Source organism: Phocoena sinus, chromosome 2 (genome assembly GCF_008692025.1).
Source record: "Phocoena sinus isolate mPhoSin1 chromosome 2, mPhoSin1.pri, whole genome shotgun sequence".
In the NCBI taxonomy this organism is placed as follows: domain Eukaryota; kingdom Metazoa; phylum Chordata; class Mammalia; order Artiodactyla; family Phocoenidae; genus Phocoena; species Phocoena sinus.
Genome location: NC_045764.1, coordinates 24,014,762 through 24,029,292, shown reverse-complemented (window position 1 = coordinate 24,029,292; position 14,531 = coordinate 24,014,762). Strand labels below are relative to the sequence as shown.

General features: G+C 41.3%; 1 protein-coding gene across 2 annotated transcripts in view; it reads right to left on the bottom strand.

The window, feature by feature from the left end:
* ITIH5 (inter-alpha-trypsin inhibitor heavy chain 5) overlaps positions 1–14,531 on the bottom strand; it is a 74,975-nt gene that overhangs the window by 36,633 nt on the left and 23,811 nt on the right. For both annotated transcript variants that reach the window (XM_032617534.1, XM_032617542.1), the window contains exon 6: positions 1,615–1,784. In XM_032617534.1, coding sequence (XP_032473425.1) covers positions 1,615–1,784 — 170 coding nt within the window. The remainder of the gene's footprint in view (positions 1–1,614; positions 1,785–14,531) is intronic.

Genomic DNA, 14,531 nt, shown 5'->3' with positions numbered 1-14,531 from the left:
TCTCCATCTGTTTGTATCATCTTTAATTTGTTTCATCAGTGTCTTATAGTTTTCTGCATACAGGTCTTTTGTCTCCTTAGGTAGGTTTATTCCTAGGTATTTTATTCTTTTTGTTCCACTGGTAAATGGGAGTGTTTCCTTAATTTCACTTTCAGATTTTTCATCATTAGTGTATAGGAATGCAAGAGATTTCTGTGCATTAATTTTGCATCCTGCTACTTGACCAAATTCATGGATTAGCTCTAGTAGTTTTCTGGTAGCATCTTTAAGATTCTCTATGTATAGTATCATGCCATCTGCAAACAGTTACAGCTTTACTTCTTTTCCAATTTGGATTCCTTTCATTTCTTTTTCTTCTCTGATTGCTGTGGCTAAAACTTCCAAAACTATGTTGAATAATAGTGGTGAGAGTGGACAACCTTGTCTTATTCCTGATCTTAGAGGAAATGGTTTCAGTTTTTCACCATTGAGAACAATGTTGGCTGTGGGTTTGTCATATATGGCGTTCATTATGTTGAGGTAAGTTCTCTCTATACCCATTTTCTGGAGAGTTTTTATCATAAATGGGTGTTGAATTTTGTTGAAAGCTTTCTCTGCATCTATTGAATGACCATATGGTTTTTCTCCTTCAATTTGTTAACATGGTGTATCACCTTGATTGATTTGCGTATATTGAAGAATCCTTGCATTCCTGGGATAAACCCCACTTGATCATGCTGTATGATCCTTTTATTTTATTTATTTATTTATTTTGCGGTACGCGGGCCTCTCACTGTCTTGGCCTCTCCCGTTGCAGAGCATAGGCTCCAGGCGCACAGGCCCAGCGGCCATGGCCCACGGGCCCAGCCGCTCCGCGGCATGTGGGATCTTCCCAGACCGAGGCATGAACCCGTGTCCCCTGCATCGGCAGGTGGACTCTCAACCACTGCGCCACCAGGGAAGCCCGTATGATCCTTTTAACGTGCTGTTGGATTCTGTTTGCTAGTATTCTGTTGAGGATTTTTGCATCTATGTTCATCAGTGATATTGGTCTGTAGTTTTCTTTCTTTGTGACATCTTTGACTCATTGCTAATTTAATCTGTATAAAGTCATTCCTTAAAAGTATATCGACTACACTGACTAAATCAATTTAAATTATCCATCCCTTCTTGACCCTTGTCACTTGAGAATCCTGCTCCCTTCATTATCTGGTTTTTCCTAACCACCTTTCATGTTAAGACATAAAGACTGCTTACATTCTGGATGCACATTAATACATTTTGATATTCCCGCCCTGTCTTTGGAGCAACATAACCTAAGAAAAAGGAGCCATGGGCCAGTCTCTCTAAATTAAAATTGAAGACGAACTAAGTTCTAACTTCATCTAAAACACCACAGGGAAAATTAGATTATAGGTTTCATTTGCCTCCAGATTACGGAAGCAGGAAACAGATAACCACAGCCTCCAGCAAGGGAACACTGCTGGTCTTCTTGGAGACATATTTGGGGTTAAAACAGATTTCCTAAGAATTGGTAGTTGTCTCTCCCTTAGGTAAGTATTGAAATCCCTAGTTCTAGGTGTTAACTAAGAGTATCAAGCAACTAACATGAAACAACAACAACGAACCCATTACCTGGATGTCCCCAATGCTCTGTTCCCTATTAACATCATATCTAATGATGAAATCTCCCAAAATGCCATTCTGGGCAATCTTGGCTTGTTGGACCACAGTAGGTTTAAAAACGACTTTGGCAAAAGTTTCGTTTTGGTTGATAACAGTAGAAGGAGGTGGCCCAGAATCATCTGTAAGCAAGATATAAAGATAATTAATAACTGAATACATAAATTTTTCCTGAAAAGAAACAAGATCTATTTTGCATGGACACAAAGTGTTAGACTTTATTTCAGTGCAGGTTTATGTTTCATATGAACTCCCAAAACTTTGTACAGATAACGTATCACGATGCACCAGGTATGTTAGCATATATTTCACTTCTATGCCTCCTTTTAAATCTTTTCTTATAAGAATTTTTAAAATACGCAAAAGTAGACAGAACAGTAAAATGAACTCCCATGTACCCATCACCTGACTTTAACAGTTATCAACCTTTTACCAATCTTCTGCGTCTGTTTTTATGTATCCTCTCACAATTGTTTCCTAGAATTTTAAAACAAATCTGAGCCATCATACTTCATCCATGAATACTTCAGTATATATCTCTAACTACAAGAACACTTTTTAGTGTAACCACAAAACCACTGGCACAAGTAACAAAATTAATGCTCAGTGCTTAATTATCAACCTATACTCAGTTTGTATTTAAATTTTCCTGAGTCTCTAGAACCTATCTGGGAACAGTTGCTTTGTTTGAATCAGGATCATAACAAAGTCCCCACATCACATTTGGTTTATGTTTCTTAAATCTCTTTTAATCCACTAGTGTCCCCCCTCTTCACCTTTTTTCTAATGCTACACATAAGTGTTGTAAAACACTGGTTATTTGTCCTACGGAGTTTCTTACATTCTGTATTTTGTGATTGTTTACTTGTCCTGTCTTTTAACTTGCTCTTCTGAAGCCCTGGTCCCCAATTCTGGGTTGAATGTAGCATATGGGGGAGTAGAAAACATACCAATGCCCGGGCCAAGAGCTCATTTAATTGGTCTGCGACACAGCCGAGGCATCAGGATGTTTAAATTCCCCGTGGGAGTCTAATGCTCAGTTAAGATTGAGAATCACAGCTCAGTCCCCTGTAGTTCCTGTGTTCTGGTGGGTAGAGCTAGAGACAGGCTACACTCAGCTTCAGTGCCATGGACAAGAACGCTTCTTGGTGATGCTAAGTCCCTACTACTTTATCACATCAGAAAGTACACAATATCCAGTTGGCTACTTTTAGTTGCAGTAAGATTCATGGTGGGTTCTGATCACCCACGATAAAGTTCCTCATCAGTCTTTCCCTTAATAGTTTTATCAATCACTGATGATGTCTGCCTGTTCGCTATTTCATTAGAGTCGGAGAAGGCTGCTTTCTAATTCTGTCATTCCTTCCATATGGAATTCTTCAGTAAGGAACACTCTTCCTCCATCAATCATTTGGTTGCTCTAACATACTGTTTGTCCAGAAAACTTATGACTCTTTAAAGAAAAAATTTCCCAAAGCTTTCCCCAGCATGAAACTTAGGATATAAATTAGAATTCCAGAAAGAGGATAAATGGATTTTATGTGATTTAAGAAAAATTAGTGATGACAAAGAGCATCTCGTTTCACTCCTAACCTTCATTCCTTCCGTAGGACACACTACAGAGAATTATTTCGTGGACTACCCACCTTTGTAAATCCATACACCATGTCTATATACCGAATAAAAGAAACCCAAATTTTTGAGATCTGCATGCATCATGAAGAATATGAAAACAAAATGAGGAATTCGTAAACATCAGTATGTGGACTTTTTATCTGAATAAATCAAAAGCCGGAATCAAAGCCCGGATTAAAACTGCTGCACAGCATCTGATTCTCTTTTAAAATCTATTTAAGTTGATACCATGGAGTAAGCTGACCAGCAATTTTCCATCCCTAATTAGCAAAATAAAAAAGGAAATGAGGTATAATTTGTCCATGGTAATTTGTGTTTAAGAATAAACTTCTTGGGCTTCCCTGGTGGCGCAGTGGTTGAGAGTCCGCCTGCCGATGCAGGGGACACGGGTTCGTGCCCCGGTCTGGGAAGATCCCACATGCCGCGGAGCGGCTGGGCCCGTGAGCCATGGCTGCTGAGCCTGCGTGTCCGGAGCCTGTGCTCCACAACGGGAGAGGCCACAACAGTGAGAGGCCCGCGTACCGAAAAAAAAAAAAAAAAAAGAATAAACTTCTTTCCGTTAATGGCTTATTAGACAAAAGTCAAAGGAAGCTTAGACATTTCCTTCAACAGAACTGACAATTATTATTTAGAGACCATTTAGGTGTAACCTTAACAGGAACCAGCAGGCAGAACTGACTCTTCTATTATTTGTACTTATCAAGGGCAGGGATTTCAGGAGTGACCAGAGAGCTAGCAAACAGAAAGCCTGTTCTTACAGAAAGTCAATTGTATGCAAGAGAACATACTTCCAACAGATCTGCTCATCTGAAGAAGGAGCTGTGAAAATCTCAAAGGCATGCTGACAAGTGCCAGCCTGTGTTTCCTGGAGTCGATCTTTCATTGTCATTACTGGCAAAGCCCCAAGAGTGAGAGGTATGATAATACATAAGCTAAGAACTCAGGATCACAAATGAGTCAGAAGGACCTGCATTTGATACTGGGTCTGCCTCTCATCATCTCTGAGGCTCTGGGCAGGTTATTGAGCCCTGGTTATCTCATCTATAAGATGGATGAATGGTCTACCAAACACACTATTGAAATGGTTGTGATGTGATGTACCTAGCACCATTCTGATTCATGGTGGGCAGTCACGCTAGCTAACATTATCATCAACCACAAAGGGGTACAAAAAATAGAAGGGCCAGTGAATTCTAAAACACAACGTGTCAAACTTGGGATACTTCTTGCAACGAAGAGGAAAGAACTACTGCTATTCGCAACACGGTTGAATCTGAGAGTCATTTTGAGTGAAAACATAAGATACAAAAGAAAGTATTCACTCTGTTTCCATTTACACAAAACTCAAGAGCAGGCATAACTCACTCATGGCAATTGAAGGAGCCTAGCGGTTCCCTTGGGGGGTGAATACTGACTGGGAAAGAGGATAAGGGGACCTTTTGGGGTGCTGAAAATACGTCTTGACCTGAAGGTAACTGGTTGGGTATATACATAGGTAAAAATTCATTAAATTCCACACATAAGATTTATACACTTTATTCTGGGCATAGCCCAATTTTTAAAAAAAATTAAACTCATTGAAAGCTGTATAGTCCAATAGATGGAACAAACAATCCCTGGGATGGAACACAGTATTATTTGCCAAATGAACCTCTATCTTAGGGTAAGTCTGTTTGTGTAGGCATTTATATGGGGATTAGGTGTATTCATTGTAGTTCCAGCTGGCAGAATGAGGACCAGGGACAGAGTTACGAGGAAGCACTTTCGCGCAGCATCTCTAAGCTCTAAGAAAGATGTCCTGTTGGCAGAAGCAGCTTTCACGACTCATCTCACTAGAAGTGTTCCAGCGAACGCTGGATGGGCTCATCACCTGCAGGGGTGATGCAGACCAGCTCTACCACGTAGTTTTGGGCCAGCAGCATCAGTATCACCTGGGAACTTGCTAGAAACACAAATTCTTGGGTTCATCCCAGAAACTCTGAGTCAGAAACCCTGGAGGTGGGACCCAGGAATCTGTATTTTCACAATCCTTCCAGGTGATTCTGGTTCCTGCACAAAGACAGTGGTCATGTGCCTTTGATATATGTAATTGGGCGCCACTAGATTCTCTCTAACCTTAAAATTCTACATGAATGAGATTTGACTCTCTTTACACTGTCAGGACATACCTACTATTTCATGTTTCAAGTCTCTCTCATTGAAATGGTCTTTACAATTACCCTGAATTAATACCATTCATGGTTGAATGAAAGTACTGAGGATTAAAAAGTATAATTTCTCTCTTCATAATTAATTGACTAGGCTCTTTGATATAAGCCATGAGAAAGGATAGTGTATTATTATTTTTGTTTCCTACTGACCTCTGATGTTTGCTAGTGCATGATGAAACTTCATGAGATTCTTCTAAATAGGCTTATTTTATGTGCCCAAAGAGTGGGCTGATTCGCAGTTGGGTTATTCACCAAGAAGCCCGGTTCCTGAGATTGACCTCCACCCACTAAGTACCAGACAGTCAATGTGACCCAAGGAATTTTCCACTACCTATCAAAAAAAAAAGAGGTCTGCTGGGAAAAATTCCAGAGTAGTATCTCTAGAAAATAAAATCCTCTTTTTATTAGAGAAGGAAAAAATCTTAATAAAAAATTTATTAGAAAATGAAAAAAATCAATGAGATTAGTATAGGCTGCCCACAGTTACTGACCAAAATCTCAAAGCAGAATAGTACTATTGAGCTTTTCCTGACTGTGAGTTGGGGCTCATCCTGGTGACCGCCACAAAATCGTAAGTACAATGAGCTAATTTAGTAGCAGGGCCCTCAGCAATCACGGGATGTGTCCTAAACATAATGAAGAGTGCAAGGCAACAGGTTGGGAGCAGACCAAGAGTGAGAATCTGACCTACTTTTCTAATGAGAAACCACATATTTTTTCCTCCTATTGGTTTGCCTTCCTTCGTGCCCACTTGGTCAGGGATAGCAGTGAACTTCGGTGATTGCTCTGAATTGAAGGAAACTGTGTCTTCTCATGTCATCCCCCTGTTTTAATCCAAGCATCAGTGGTCTTGTGTAAGATGACCTTCGGGGGCACAAGACTGCCTCTAGAGCATCCTTGAGAAGATTCACCGACTGCTCTTTTCCCACCCACCGTTCCCTGCTTCTCAGGTCATTAGCATCCCCACGATGCCCTCTTCCTGTCTAAAGCCCCATATTTTCGAACAAGAAGATACGTGTTATTTTAGAACCCACATAATACCGAAGGAAGTGGGCTCTAGAGTTTGGGGGAGACTCAAAATGACAGACTTAATATCTCTGAGCCTCAGTTCCACATCTTTTAAATCCACATCATAGAATCACAGTCAGAATTAAGTGACATCATATATAAAAGCAAGTGAGGATGGCACATGGTGGATGCTCAATACATAATAGCCCCAGCCTCTCCCCCTTCAGAAGTACCTTCTTATTCTTTTTGTCTAGGATGAAAGGCAACTCATGAGGGAAAAAAAACTCTTTGGTCACACAGTTTACATTTTCCCGTAACAGGTTTCTCTACACCACTAAGAGCTTAGTAAAAACAAATAATCATTATTTAGAGGAAAAAATGCACATCATAATGAACATTCTTAACAGGGAATTCAAGAATGTTGATACAGAGAATGATCTTTATAAAGTATAATGGAATTAGTAGCTTCCCAAGAGCTCCCTGAAATTATATACAGAATTTGGCATGAAAGTGTACATGTAGGGACTTCCCTGGTGGCGCAGCGGTTAAGACTCCATGCTCCCAATGCAGGGGGCCCAGGTTCGATCCCTAGTCAGGGAACTACATCTCACATGCATGCCACAACTAAGAGTTCGCATGCCACAACTAAGGAGCCCACCTGTCGCAACTAAGACCCAGCACAACCAAATAAATAAATAAAATAAATATTTTTTTCAAAAAAGAAAGTGTACATGTGTATTTTTTTCTGGAGAGATGTCTGTAGCTTTCACCAGATTCTCCAAGGAGCCCCCATAAAGTTAAGAGCCATGCATACAAGTGCCATTAAATATTCCTATTTTTCCCACTGATTCTATCTTGTAATGATAAGGCACGTCATCTATTTTGCATAAAGCATGAAGAGAACAGGGATGTTATTCACAAATAAACACTCCCCTCCTAGACAACCACCTGGGGGAAAAGGGAAGCTGACTGGTATGTACAGTGTCTAAAGGTGAAAAGATTTAGGAGCAAAGAACCACAGTCAAAGTCATCAGCTGAAAGCTACACCTCTTTGGATCAACTGATGGGGGATTTCCTGGCCTCTGTTTCCTGTGGGCCTTGGGTTTGCCAACTGTCGGAGAAAAACAGCCAACACCTGGTGATTTTATAAAAGGATTTCCAAACAAACACTGTCTACTCATTTCCCCTTGGAAAAGAGGCTAAACTGTCTATACTTGCTTATGTAACCGTCTCACCTGGGCTCCAGTGGGGAGATTTCTTCAATAAAGGGCAAGTCAAAAACATGTGAATAATTGGCCGACTACCCTTCAATGGTCACGATAAAGACAACATTCAAGCAAACTGGCAGAGCAATAAAAGAAAAAGTGATGGGGATGTAATTATGGCATGGCGACTATGGTTAATAATACTGTGTTGCATATTTAAGAGGTGCTAAGGGAGCTGACCTTAAAAGTTCTCATCATAAGGAAAACAATTCTGTAACCACGTATGGTGAAGAACGTCGCTAGGTTTATCGTGGTCATCATTTTGCATTAGATACAAAGAAATCATTTTGTTGTACACCTGAAACTAACATAATGTATGTCAACTGTACCTATATTGGATAGGTCTCGGGGAAAAACAAAGTGGTAAAGTTGAGGCAATGAAGACGGAAAAGAATTTAAATACCATCGTAAGTCCCCTATTACATGCGGTTTTCTTATTGGAACGGGGCTTTCTCCTCTGTATTGATAGCTGGTATTTTAAATCCTTTTGGAAAATAGCATCATATAGATATGACAACATATAGCATAGAATGATAATGCAAAGTTACAGCTGAAGGCGTTCAAATGCAACTCCATCACTGTATAGGTAAGCGGTGTTTGCCCAGATTTCTTAGCCAATTAGCTTACTACTTCACTCCTCACTCAAAGCTCTTTCTTTCCCCAAAACGATACATTACTGAGTCTCAGGTTTCCCTGTTTGAATGACTTGCCCAGAGAAACTACGCATGAAAACAAGTACAGCTACCTCATACATTCTAAATGCAGATAACCCCTAAAAACATGAATTACCCCTTCCTGATACCATTTTGTGTCCACTGATGACCTCCAACATTAGCTGCTCTAAGTGCTTGAAACTGGACCAAATGAAGGCCCAGCAAAAGCAGTGCTAGGACAGCAAAGGAATATAAGACTAAGAGGTTTCTGGTAAATTCTTCTACGTTGTCCTCTGGCACTCAGGCAGAACATGGCCCAATCACTGAGAAAACCTGGGTGGCATTTTATAGATGCATCCTTACAGAGGGTGTCCTTATACTACTATTCAAAACTGCCAATTCTTCTTACCCATTAGGATGGCTACTACCAAATAAAACACACACACACACACACACAAAAAGAAACAAAAAAAACCCACCAGAAAATAGCAAATGTTGTCAAGGGTGTGGAAAAACTGGAACCCCTGTGCACTGTTGGTGGGAATATAAAATGGTATAACGCTGCAGAAAATGGTACGGTGGTTCCTCAAAAACTTAAAAGTAGAACTGCCATATGATCCAGCAATTCCACTCTGGGGCATATACCCAATAGAAGTGAAAGCAGGATCTCAAAGACCCTACATGCCATGTTCACAGCAATACTATTCACAATAGCCAAGAAGGGGAAGCAACCCAAGTGTCCTTCTACAGATAAATGGATGAACAAAATGTGGTTTATAAGCACAATGGAATACCAGTCAGCCATGAAAAGGAAGGAAACCCTGTTGTGTGCCACAGTATGGAGGAACCCTGAAGACATGATGCTAAGTAAAATAAATCGGTCACGAAAAGACAAATACTGTATGATTCTACTTATACGAGGTCCCTAGAGTTGTTCAACTCATAGAGACAGAAAGTAGAATGGTGGTTGCCAAGGTCTGGGGCAGTGGAAGAAGGGAGAGTTGTTAAATGGATATAGAGGTGCAGTTTGGGAAGATGAAGACATTCTGGAGGTTTTGAATAAACACAACACTACTGAACTGTACACTGCAGAACGACTAGGATGGTCAATTTAATGTTATATGCTTTTTACCACAATTTAAAACTTTTGTTAATTTTTAAGTGAACTTATTTACAAAACAGAAATAGACTCACAGACATAGAAAACAAACTTACGGTTACCAAAGGGGAAAGGCGGGGAGGGATAAATTAGGAGTTTGGGGTTAATACACACACACTACTATATATAAAATAGATAAACAACAAGGACCTACTGTATAGCACAGGGAACTATACTCAATATTCTGCAATAACCTATAAGGGAAAAGAATCTGATAGAGAAAAAAAATATATATATTTATGTATAACAATCACTGTGCTGTACACGTGAAACTAACACGACATTGTAAATCAACTACACTTCAATTACAAAAAAAACTTGTATTGATTTTTCAAAACTGCCCACTCTAAGCTCTTCAAGGGCAGTGACAACGCCTTGGACATCTGCAGGTGCCAGGCGTTCAGCACAGGACGTGGTGAGGACTCAAGGTAAGCTTGCGGAACATTTAACGTGGACACGACTCAGCACATTGGCACATACTCGGGCAGATGAATGGAAGGGCCCTTCAAGAGGGTCATCTTGAAAGTGTGCTGGTGGGTGTGGCAGATGCTCTAGTTGATACATGTCACCTGCATCCACCTCTGGGTGCAGCCACACTTGCGGTGGACAGTGCCATTCACCCGGACAACACCCCACCTCGCACAGCAAACTAAGACAGCAGGAGAAAGGAAGAAACAGAGTGAGGCCTCCCAGAGAAGAGCAGGATGGTCACCAGTACCAAGTGAAAGAGAGAAGGCTACCCTCCCTGGTGTCTCGGAGCCACCCTGCTCAGAGCCAGTGCCGACCCAACTAGAGCCAACATTCAAACAGACAAGTAACATGGGTCCTCCTATCAGCATTAAAAACAGAACAAAAAAAAAAAACAAATCCAACCATGGAGCCAAATGATTCATACCTCAATAATTTCTGCACTGAACAATGCTGGAAACCCTCACATAACAACCAGATTGCTTCCTGGCAAATGTACAGAGGCCAAGAGGGGCCATGCCCTTCCAGCTGCAGACTGGAGACTGGATCCAGGGGAAAGACACACAGCAGTGGGGAACCGGAGCTGGGGGTGAACCATTAGTCACAATGCAGCCTTTAATAGGGCAGAGCACCAGATTTAGCAAATAAAAAGACAGGATGTCCGGTTACATTTGAATTTCAGATAAACCACGAATGATTTTTTTAGGATAAGTATGTCTCAGATACTGCACAGGATATACTGTTTATCTGAAATTCAAGTGTAACGGAGCATCCTGTCTTTTATCTGGCAATTCTGGAAAAGGGAGGGATCTAGATTCTTGTAACCAGTCTTCTGGAACCAAATTCTGTCTCCTAATCCCTCCTTCACAACAGAATAAGAGCTACACCCAAGAGCTGACAAAATTGACCAACTTAAGCCAGGAATGTATTGAAAATCCAATAGCATCTTCACTGCCAACAGTTATTTATTCCTAAATTCTTCTAACAAATATTTATTGAGCACCCATTCTATGCCAGGCACCACACTAGGTGCCTTGATTACAATCCTGAGAGCCTTCACAGCAAAAGGCAGAGTCATGAGGTTACCAGACCAAGCAAAGAAAAAGAGAAATAAGATTTTTAAACAGATTCAACCAACCCTTCATTGTGCATCTATGGATACGCAGGACACAGGCTAGTCTCTGATCAAAAGTGACTTGAGGGCTTCCCTGGTGGCGCAGTGGTTGAGAGTCTGCCTGCCGATGCAGGGGACGCGGGTTCGTGCCCGGTCCGGGAGGATCCCACATGCCGCGGAGCAGCTGGGCCCATGAGCCACGGCCGCTGAGCCTGTGCGTCCGGAGCCTGTGCTCCGCAACGGGAGAGGCCACAACAGCGAGAGGCCCGCGTACCACAAAAAAAAAAAAAAAAAATGCAGCTGTCTGAAAATAGAGACAGATGGTAGATTGGTGGTTGCCTGGGGCTGAGGTGGGAACAGGGAGTGACTGCAAGTAGGCACAAATATCTTTTCGGGGTGATAGGAATGCTCTAAACTTGGATTGTGCTGACGTTGCATAACTCTGCAAAGGTACTAAAAATCACTGAATTATAGACTTAAAATGAGAAAATTTTATGCTATGCAAACTAAGCTTCAATAAAAACTGCTTTTTCAAAAAGCAAAGAATATAAGCGATAAACAATGAAAGTCACAGAACCGTATCTGTTTAGTGGTAGAGAAACTTTTCAACATTGTTCTTTAGCTTTACAAATAAATAAGCATGTTAAAAAGCGCTCATAAAAAATCTGTTTCTCATAGAAATTCAAATAATATCAAACCCCAAAAATACAGCTACCCAGGCCTCACCCAGATAAATTCTAATTCACGTGTTTGAGGTAGGACCCAGTCATCTGTGTTTTTTTTTTTTTTAACCTCTCCTGTGACTGTAGGGTATAGACAGGTTTGAGCATCACTGATGTAAAGCAAAAGGGGATAAAACAGGCAAGGTACCTTATTTCTTATTTTGTTTATCTCATTTTATGTTACTCCTAGCCATCAGGGATCTGATCATAAATGAAAGTTTTATGCCCCCCTCCAGTTTTTTTTTTTTAATCATGGAAAGGGCAGTAATTTTGGTGCCATAGGGCCATAAGAAGTTTGAGATTTTAACCTAGAGAGTGAAATAACCAGCTTTAAACATAGATGGAATATCTATCCTGGTGTATGACTTGAGAAGATCACACATCTAGGGATGTTCCAGGAAAGTCTTAATTTCAAATACTCTGTTCCACTGAGCTCACAAATCATAAAAATATTTTAGAGGACAGTTACTGGAGGAGAAGGGAGCAGGGTGACGGATGAGAGAGGGAGTCTGGTCTTGTACCGAATACCAATTTGTATCCTTTTAGAGTTTGAACCACGCACGTGAGTTAACTATTTTAATAATCCAGAAAGTATAATGCTTTGGCTTCCAAAGTACATCTCACCGAATTGGCTTTCACATTGAGAAAAAGCCCATTCGTTTACGGTTCCATAGCCGTGGGTCCAATCCCCATACATCGGACAAGTAAACTGAGGCAAAGGTAGGTTCCACTGCTTTTAGCCTTTCCCTTTCTTTTTACATAACTAGGGAGAGACTCGGAATTTGAACTCACACCCTCAGTATTTTACAAAAGCTCCCAGAGAGGGCTGTTCTAGAGGTTGAAGGAGATAATCTTGTGTGCAAGGGCCGAGTCTAGTAGCTAGCACACAGTCATCTTTATCTAGAATTGCTTCCGTAAAGATGTCACTGGGTCCAGTGGTCAGAGAAGTCCAGAAGTCTGACCTCTTAAGGACAGCCAGATCTATCAGAGGCATGTGCTGGCTCCGGTCCACATTCACACGATCACAGCCAACGTCCTGGTCTAAGTGCTATTCTAGCTGCACCTCTATCCTGGATGCTTTCTGGAAACACGCAACAGCGTCCAGACAAAATCACAACATCCTATGACTCTGGCTCCTGGGGCCGCCGTTTTGCAGGAAGAGGAACAGCTGAGCTCTGGACGGGAATGAGGGGCAAAAGGGCCCCGGTCCACTGCACCTGGCCTGGGTAATGGCCTGTGAGACCTCTCACTCTGGAAGGCAAAATATCTACTCTGGTGCAAAGAGCCAGGAAAACAATTTTCTTAAAAATAAACAGATTCCCAAGAGACCAACGGTCTGGAAAAATTCCTCTGAGATTCCCACAGGCCCTGCAGTTAAGCAGTAACAGGATTAACAACAGGATTCAGACCTGTCCCCTCCAAGCATAACCCACACACCACAACGCGGACACCTCTGAAGAGTCACAGTGGTTCTGAACCTGGCAAGACACACATCCATTTCATTCCTACAACAGGACGACCATACTTCCCACGTGGGAAAATTTCCCACTAAATTGTGATTAGGGAGAAATGAAATTTTAAAATGTTCTTTCTTATTAGATTAGGTGTGTATTTTTCTTTTTTTTCCTTTTTTTTCTTCCTTTTCTTCTCTACTTTGCAGACACCTCATTAGCTATCTACTCTTTAAAACGCATCCTGTTTAATACTGTAAGGAGACAAAGGTTAATCAGACAAAGACCTGCTTCACAATCACTTATGATCTAATAGGGGAGATAAGATTTGCAGAGAAAAAAAGTAAATAGAAGGGGACAATACTAATTATGATGATTAAGCTCTTACTCGGCACCACATGTACACAAATGCTTCCCAATGACCCTAAGAGACAGTTACTATCCCTGTTTACAGATGCGTAAGCTGAGTCTCACACAGCCCAGGTCAGCGTTCATAAGTGATTGAAAATCCATTAACCATACACACAGTGACCTAGATGACCTAAGAATGGTGTCATGTATCTCATGCCATTTCTGAATGCCAGGTCCCTTGATGATATCTGTAACTTTTTGACAAGATCTGGATGGACTGCCAGCCCACTGTCTGGAGTCAACTTATAATAGACCTGAATCCACACTCCAGTCTTTGAGGGTGAACGACTTCTCACGTCCAGAGTCACTCACTGAACTGCGTGCTGGGGGCAGAACGCGTATGTTCCGTACTGTTTACTCTCCCACGTACCAGCTCCGGCTCTCGACTGTTTTTGCATCATGTAAGATAACGACATTCTGTTATTCCTCGTGTCAAGTTATTTCTCTCCTCTCCTTCCAACCTCATCCCTCAATATTCTTGTACAAGAAGCCTTCTTGGGAGACTCTGGACCCTCCTTGCAGTCACAGGGGTTGAATTCAGATTCTGCACACTCCACGATCACTTAGCACTCAGCACTTCCCTGATCTCAGTGTCACAGATATCCGAAATCTTGTCATTCTAACCCTGGTGAATTTGGGGGCACATCTATGCTGTCACCAATTTGACATAAAGCCTTACTGATATATCTAGGATAAGGCACAATGCAAGTGAATATTTAATATAAACTATTAGTGGAAATTAATATAGTGGTTAAAATTAGATTAGACTGAAT